At 39.6% G+C, this 8,603-nt stretch overlaps 1 protein-coding gene across 3 annotated transcripts in view; it reads left to right on the forward strand.

The window, feature by feature from the left end:
* The first annotated feature begins 4,195 nt into the window (after positions 1–4,195).
* LOC144716289 (transcription factor TGA2.2-like) overlaps positions 4,196–8,603 on the forward strand; it is an 11,158-nt gene continuing 6,750 nt past the window's right edge. Inside the window, exons 1-10 of one of the 3 annotated variants that reach the window (XM_078591405.1) lie at positions 4,196–4,477; positions 4,573–4,758; positions 4,985–5,061; positions 5,273–5,349; positions 5,742–5,915; positions 6,409–6,450; positions 6,556–6,615; positions 7,201–7,278; positions 7,375–7,417; positions 7,720–7,991. In XM_078591405.1, coding sequence (XP_078447531.1) covers positions 4,655–4,758; positions 4,985–5,061; positions 5,273–5,349; positions 5,742–5,915; positions 6,409–6,450; positions 6,556–6,615; positions 7,201–7,278; positions 7,375–7,417; positions 7,720–7,991 — 927 coding nt within the window. In that variant the 5' untranslated portion in view covers positions 4,196–4,477; positions 4,573–4,654. The remainder of the gene's footprint in view (positions 4,478–4,572; positions 4,759–4,984; positions 5,062–5,272; positions 5,350–5,741; positions 5,916–6,408; positions 6,451–6,555; positions 6,616–7,200; positions 7,279–7,374; positions 7,418–7,719; positions 7,992–8,603) is intronic. The other 2 variants (XM_078591404.1, XM_078591403.1) reach the window with 2 other exon arrangements.

The raw sequence follows: 8,603 nt of genomic DNA on the forward strand, positions 1-8,603 counted from the left end.
AAGCATGGTGGGGAGTTTAATGTATTTGACAAATGCAAGACCAGATATTATGCTATCTGTGAGTTTGGTGTCAAGATTTTTGAGTTATCCTTCTACCCATCATTTTGGAGCAGTGAAAAGAATTATGAGATATATATGTGGAACCAAGGAGTATGGATTACTATATGATCGATCATCTAATCTTCAGTTGAGAGGATATGTGGATAGTGACTGGGCAGGAGATAGAGATGAAAGAAAGAGTACGAGTGGATATGTTTTTCTCATAGGCTCAAGAGCTGTTTCATGGGGTTCAAAGAAGCAAGAGATAGTGGCATTATCTTCTTCAGAAACTGAGTATGTAGCTGCAGCAAGTGCAAGTCAACATGGAATATGGCTCAAAATGATGTTGAAGGATCTTGGTGTAGATCAAGAAAAAGCTTTTATTTTGTCATGTGATAACATGTCAACAATTGCTATGGCCAAGAATCCAGTATTTCATGGAAGAACCAAACATATAGAGATAAAACATCATTATATTAGAGAACAAGTCAATGCCGGAGCAATTATTATGAAACATTGTTCATCTCTTGATCAAGTTGCAGATGGATTTACCAAGGCTTTGGCTCAAGGAGGATCTGAGAAATTTAGAGATCATGTCGGAGTCAAACAGTCAACAATAAGGAGGATATGTTAGTATTGTTGACTTTTCTAAAGACTTTTATATCGGTTACTATGTCGGTTGGAACATAAGTTCCTATATATGTACCTAGTATGAAAATAAAAAAATAAGTTTTAAATTTCATTTTCTGTGTTGATGTTGTGTTGCATATCCAAGTGAGTAGTGAGTTTTGTTCGCAAACCCCAACATATACTCCTCTTATTTCCCCATTATTTCATTCTCGTCATCCCAACTCTCATTCCTTCATTTACCCCACCGTCCTCTTCTCCTTTTGTTATCCTTTTTTCATTATTTCCTTCCATCCCTCATTTAACCACTGTCCCGTTATATGTATATATATATATATAAATATATGTATCGTTATCTTTTTATTTTTCATTCTTTAACTCGCCTCTCACACTCTCTAACGCTTATTCTTCTCTCTCGTCACTCCCTCCTTTTTCTTTCTCGTCCTCGCTCTCTATCTATCTAATACTCTTCACCTTTCAATACCTCCCTTTCACTCATCCCATCTTTCTGTCTCTTCCTCTGAGCACATCATAAATATTATTATCTCATTTTGTTAAGGATCATTCCAAATTAGGGGTTGAAAGAAATCAAGAGCACCAGGACGTTACCAAATAAATGGCGTTGCGAACATAAAATATCACCTAGAAATGGAAGACAAAAGGTCAAATAATAACCAGTATATTGCTAAACCTTAACGAGGAAATGTCATAAGAGGTGAGAGACACCAGACCAGAGAAGAGAGAGATGGAGCAATGATGGGAAAAAAGTTGTGGATCATCATCAAATTTTATTAAGCAATGATTTTAACCATAAAACATGAGGAAGAAAAACAATCTTCATAAAAAAACAATGAGTGAAACTTTGAGAATGCACCATTGAGATTTAGACACTTTTGTATACGTTATGTTCTAATGACAAAATACATTATTGCTTAGAAAACCCCATTGACAACAAAAGTAACACACTAAGAGTGATGGAGAAGTAATTATGAACATATGTGCTTCCTTTCTACCTTCTTCATGTTTTTATCAAAATTTCACGCACAGTTACTGATATATTTTATCAAACTACATAGTCACGCAAAACGTTATGGATAGAGTTTATTTCTTGGTATTCTAATAAAAAGTTGAACAGAAAGGTAAGTAAATGGTTATTTTAGTCTCTATTGAGAGAAATGTTTAATCAAATTTTCATGCCTAAGAGTTCTAGTATCTTACGCGTACTTAAAAATAAAGGTTATGCTACAACACTATTAGTGCATAGCTCATTGACACCATTTTAATGTGCGAGTAACGTAGATATTTTCTTGTAAACTTTTTTTTTCTTGTGAACTTGTTGAAATGGCAACGCGTGTTGTTACGGTGACATAGTTTTCATGAAGTGGTTATAATCTAGGTATTAAGGTAGGTAATACTTTGCAATAAAATGCAGTTGAGCTAATTGATCAGTTAAATTATTTGCTATTTCATTATCACTTGCCATGCATACTAGTTCAAACAGCTAAAAATGGCATTTTAATAATGTCATGTCTGCCAAAAATATTCGAATGTTGATTTTATTATAATGAGATGGGGAACAACTTTTTTACATATGCTAGACTCTCCACGGTTCATCACTCCACATGGATAATTATTCAATTTTTTGTGCAGTTGTAATGAAAAAAAAATTGATCGATGAATAGACGTGACGACAATAGCAACGTGAAAGAAGTGAAAGAAGATTATGATGCGGCGAAAATTCAGGGCAACCTATAGATGCACAAACATTTCTACTCAAACTCGCCCAATATGACATGAGAGGACTCTGAAGAATTTCTCTTGACGATTGCATGAAGTGTAACTGGGATAATGAAAAGGAAACATACTTCACTTGATTAATCCAGAAAAGAATACCCTCTCTCTTAGAAAAGTATGTAGCCTGATTATGCATGTTTTGGACCCACACCGGATTCCACGAGGGGACCTCTTCCACTGTAGACCCTCTATGGCTCTTATGTCAGAGTCCTCTCAAACTCAAGAAATGGTTTTAGTTCGAGCCAAACCTCCCACTTACTGCTAGAGAGATGTAGAGAGATCTCCATTATTCACCACGGCCACAGGATTTTATATCCGGAAAAAAAAATAATACAATTGTGTGGCTGCCATAGAGGAGGAAGAGATCGGAATAATATTTTGTCGGCCTCCAAAAGAAACTGTGTGCACTGCTCTGCGGTTCACTGTAGTGACATAATTCTTCACCCTTATTCTGAAAATGGAGCGATAAAGAAAAAGATAAAAACAAGGGAATAGGACAGATGCAGTAGAAGCAAGGGTTCTATTCATGACTTCGGCTGTCTTAAGACGGATTTGGAAATGAATAGGAGAGGCGAGACTGGCCAGTGTTTTTATTCCCGTTCACTGTCTTCCCCCTTTTCAGATAATAGGGCGACAAAGCCAGCAACAGTACTCCCCCATGGGCAAAGCCGTGCATGAAAAATAGTAAGAAGAGGGAATACTTACCTCTGCTCCCAACCTTCTTTCTGGTTGTTGTTGCTCCTCTATCCTCTCAGTTGAGATGACTAGGGATCTACGCAGTTTGTTGATCTCACGTCAACTATTCATCAAATTTACTCGCCAAGGAATCTCTTGCCAAATGATACAATGATATGAACACATTCGGCGGTGAACAACGATGATATGAACTCCGAATGTTATATAAGGGAAGGGAAAGATGAGAGGGCCGGTTAATCGCTCCAAAGGGTTTCTGTCGACGAGGCTGTCGTTTTCTCTCACCGAATGGGTTATGTTGCCTGAAGAGAGGTTTTATGTCACCGGATGGGTTTTATCATCAGATCTGCAATGAGTGGAGTAAGAATCATTGGCGGAGTTGAGCCCCACCAAATGAAAATAATGTTGTCTTCACCTATCTGGCTCTCTATATCTCTCTACTCTCTTCTCTATTCTTCTCTCTACTCTCTTCTCTTTTCTCTAACTTCCCCTAATCTCTCTCTATCTGCTCTCTACTCTCTCTACCTTCCCTCTCCCTAATCACTCTCTCTCTCTGCTCTCTACTCTCTCTACCTTCCCTCCCCTAATCTCTCTCTCTCTGCTCTCTACTCTCTCTACCTTCCCTCTCCCTAATCTCTCTCTCTCTCTCTACTCTCTACTCTCTCTACCTTCCCTCTCCCTAATCTCTCTCTCTCTCTCTACTCTCTACTCTCTTTACCTTCCCTCTCCCTAATCTGTCTCCCTAACTCACCTTCCTTCTATCTCTCTCTCTCTATCTCCCCGTCTTTATATCTCTTTAATCTTTTGTCTATCTTTCCTCACTCTATCTCTCTCTACTCTCTTCTCTATCTCCCCCCTTTCTGTTCTCTCTTTTACCTCCCTCTCCCTCTCTCTCTCTACTCTTTTCTCTATCTCTCTCTACTCTCTTCTCTATCTCCCCCTTTCTGTTCTCTCTTTACTGCTCCCTCTCTCTCTCTCTACTATTTTCTCTATCTCTTTCTACCTCCACCTATCTCTATATCTCTCTCTTTCGAAGAAGCAGACTGGAGATGGGCAGGACCACGAGTGTTTTGAGCAGCATTTGTAATTATAGAAGCCCGGAGAGAACGCCAATGAATGGTCAAGGGCTCAAGGCTCATATCAGTCGTTCTCAGCGACGGAGCTCTTCCACTGAACCGTCAAAATGGAACCTCTGAGCATTCTTCTCATCAGTGCATCAAGTTCTCCCCGTCCTTCTCTCTGCTTCTCTCTGAGAGTGTGTTGAGAGAGAGAGAGAGAGAGGGAAGGCCACCTACAACGATAAATCTTTCGTTTCTTTTGTCTTGTGGGTCTTCATCATTTTTATTATTCTTTCTCCAGCATCGTCTCCCTTTGTCGATTAAGGTGGCTGATTTTACTTCTTTTTATGATCCGCCACAGAATTACAGACGGAGAACAGAAGAAGCACAACGTCTCATGGGTCTGTAACCATGGATATCGCGATTTAGGAGATCGAACAGTCATGGCCTACCAGCATCTTGGAGACTCGCGGATCTCGGAATTAGAGTTCATCCATATATCTCAGGATTACGGAATTCATGGATCATCCCACATACGCAATCTCTTGTATCATCAAACATCCATTCCTCATCCAATTTCTATTTTTTCTGATATTTTCGGAGATTTTATTGCATTTTGTCCATGTTCATCGTCATCATAATCATCGTCACCATCAACAATGTCATATAGCTTTTGTTGGGTCTCTTTTGCACATCATTTTTATCGATTCTTTGTTTCTTTTTCCGGATTCATCTCGTTGGGGGCTAATTGTTTTGTTTTTCTTTTACATCAGGGATCACGAAGGTTCTTCCTACATTAGGGAGCTGGAGCCTGTTCTGATGCAAGGAGCTCTCGGAGCAGAGAGAACATGTTTGTCTTATTTCTCTCTCTTTCCCAGTCTGTATCTCTCTATAATTATGTAAAGAACATAAAACGGCTCTTCTCCCTCCACGTAACTTCACTTTCCTACGCCAAGCACGTTTAACATTCTCTTTCTCCCATTCTACCTATCTCTCCACTAATCTAACAATATCCCTCTCTCAAAGTCAGTCTTTTGGGAATTATTCATTTTTTCTTGCAGCGCTTCTGCCGGGAAGGCCTCCACATTCTCAGGAAATGCTCGGGGGATGGCCTCCGGGCTTCAAGAAAGTGAACATTGTAAGATTAGGGTTAGAACTTCAAGATTGCCAACGAAAATCTTTTTTCCTTCTCTCAACTTAAAAATTAAGGATTTTATTTATTTAATTCACGCAGACATGGTAAAATTAAGTTAAGAATTCATGATCCGCAAGAAAAGCGTTTTTCCTTCTCTCTCCACGAAGTTTAAGGATTTAATTATTTAGTTGACGTGAACAGGGTAAAATATGTGTAAAGACTTCATATGGGCAAATAAATGGTTGCTTCCTTCTCTGTCTTAAAAAATTTGGGATTTTCTTTAATTGACGTGAACATTCTTAAATTAAGGTTTAGACTTCATGCTGGGCAAGCAGAAACTCTTTTCGTTCTCTCTCCTTGAAAATTAGGATTTACTTATTTAATTGACGTGACAGGAAAACTCGCAGCCGAGTACAGAGTCTGGGTCGGGTCAGAGGATCACTGTTGAACCAGAGCCTTCAGTGGGAATGAAGGCTAACCGGTGTTGGAAACAGCGGAAGAGGTCCAGCTCTGCAGGAAGAACAGTAATATCTACTGTTGAAAATCATCAGCCCAAGAAGCCTAGGAAGGTCAGATTTTTGGGCCTTGGTTATGCAGCAGGGCTACTGTTCCATCGTCCTATTCGTTAATAAATTTATCGCTTAGCCTTTTTCTCTGGGGAGTGCCCATTCGAGCCTTTCATGCGTAATCACTACCATTTTTTCTGGGAATTTCTCCAAACGAGCTTGGAATATCTCTCTCTCACTTTAGATGCAGCCAGAAAAGCTCTTAGGGAAACAAGGACAGGCGACAAAGAAAGGATATCCCCTTTAGATGACTGTTTGCAGAAGATGTCTACCTCGGTCTTGGCCCAAGCTAAAAGTATTTTTTTCTGTTTGACCGGCAAGGAGATGTGACCAAGGGGAAACAGTGGATCGTCAACACGAATACCCAAAACGGTCGATAATTTTATATATTTATTGCCGTTTTATTCGTGTCTTGACGTGGAACTCAGTGTGATGGTGAGTTGCAACATTTTTATTTATGGAAATATTTCTAACAACATTGTTTCCCATCTTGCAGATAAAACCTGTGGAAAAGGACGGAAAATCTTCTGATCCTAAGGTAAGTTTATTTTCTCGTATCCAATATCTGCATGTTCATGCAAGCCCCACAGGAGATATTCAAATCGATACTGGCCAGGCTCACTACCCATCTCATTTTTTTCAGACCCTCCGCCGACTGGAGCAAAACCGAGAAGCGGCAAGAAAGAGCCGTCAGAAAAAGAAGGTGCATTCACATCTGATAATCTTCGCTCTTTTTTATCTATCTATGTATCTATCTGTCTTTTTTATGTGACTCTGGGTTATCTATCTATCTATCTGTCTCTTTTTTATGTGACTCTAGGTTATCTATCACTCAATCAATCAATCAATCAATCTATCTGTCTCTTTGTTATGTGACTCTAGGTTATCTATCACTCAATCAATCAATCAATCAATCTATCTGTCTCTTTTTTATGTGACTCTAGGTTATCTATCACTTAATCAATCAATCAATCAATCTATCTGTCTCTTTTTTATGTGACTCTAGGTTATCTATCACTCAATCAATCAATCAATCTATCTATTTATTTATCTATCTATCTATCTATCTATCTATCTATCTGTCTGTCTGTCTATCTATCTATCTTATCTATCTATCTGTCTATCTATCTATCTATCTATCTATCTATCTATCTATCTGTCTGTCTATCTATCTATCTTATCTATCTATCTGTCTATCTATCTATCTATCTATCTATCTATCTATCTATCTATCCCTGTAGGTATCCATGTCCTTGCCTTAACATTTTCAACGTGTTGCTCGGCACAGGCTTACTTGCTACAGTTAGAATCCAGCAAGGCGAAGCTCGCTTTGCTAGAGCAGGATCTCCAGAGGGCCCGCTCACAGGTCTCTTCCTTTCTCAATCTATTCCTTGCTCCAAAAGCCTCTTACAGATGCCTCGGACTCTAGTCTAAATTTTTTTAAATTTTTTTTTATGTCTAGGCCTCGTCCTTTGGCGGTGCCACGTCGAACATCTTCAGCTCCGGCAAGAACTTCCTATAACCTTTGTTTTAATTGAAAAACGCACTGTCAATTTACGAAAACTTCTATTGATATTATTTTAGTTCTCGTCTAGAAAGAATAAAATAATGAAACAAATAATAGGAAGTTATTAGAAAGGAAATGTCATACATATTCGTGCGAAAAAGGTCCACTTAACATGGTTTTACATTTGTTGACTAATGTATTTGACCTTTTGTATTGCTTTCCTTTTCGAAATAAAACTTGGCAAAGATATATTTATTAGATGTTAAATTCGCTGGTTTGATGCCGCCTTTTCTGCAATAGGAGCGGCGATATTTGAGGTGGAGTACGCGCGTTGGCTGGAAGATGATGAACGATATTTGTCGGAATTACAGCGATGTATCCGTGCAGGGTTACCAGATGGCGACCTCCGAGTGGTTTTGGACAAATCTCTGAACCACCAAAATAGGATGTTCCAGTTAAGAGACGCGGCCATGAAGGCGGACGTGCTCCATCTCCTTAGCGGCTCGTGGGCCACCCCTGCGGAGAGGTGTTTCATGTGGATCGGCGGCTTCCGACCGTCAGATATCCTCAAGGTCTTCCATCCTCCCTCTCTCCTGATCTCTCTCAATCTATCTCTCTTTCTCTCTTACTCACTCAATCATTCTCTCTCTCACTCATTCATTCTCTCTTCCACTCATTTTTTCTCTCTCTCACTCATTCATTCTCTCTTCCACTCATTCTTTCTCTCTCTCACTCATTCATTCTCTCTTCCACTCACTCTTTCTCTCTCTCACTCACTCATTCTCTCTTCCACTCACTCTTTCTCTCTCTCACTCACTCACACTCTCTCTCTCACTCACTCACTCATTCTCTCACTCGCTCTCTCTCTCTCTCTCTCACTATCTCTCTCACTTACTCTCTCTCCCTCACTCTCACTCACTCACTCTCTCTCTCTCTCTCACTCATTCATTCTCTCTTCCACTCACTCTTTCTCTCTCTCACTCATTCATTCTCTCTTCCACTCACTCTTTCTCTCTCTAACTCATTCATTCTCTCTTCCACTCACTCTTTCTCTCTCTCACTCACTCACACACTCTCTCTCACTGACTCACTCACTCTCTCTCTCACTCACTCTCTCTCTCTCTCTCTCTCTCTCTCCCTCTCTCTCTCTCTCACTGACTCTCTCTCTCTCTCTCTCTCTCTCA

This window comes from Wolffia australiana, chromosome 20 (assembly GCF_029677425.1).
Source record: "Wolffia australiana isolate 7733 chromosome 20, ASM2967742v1".
Lineage (NCBI taxonomy): Eukaryota > Viridiplantae > Streptophyta > Magnoliopsida > Alismatales > Araceae > Wolffia > Wolffia australiana.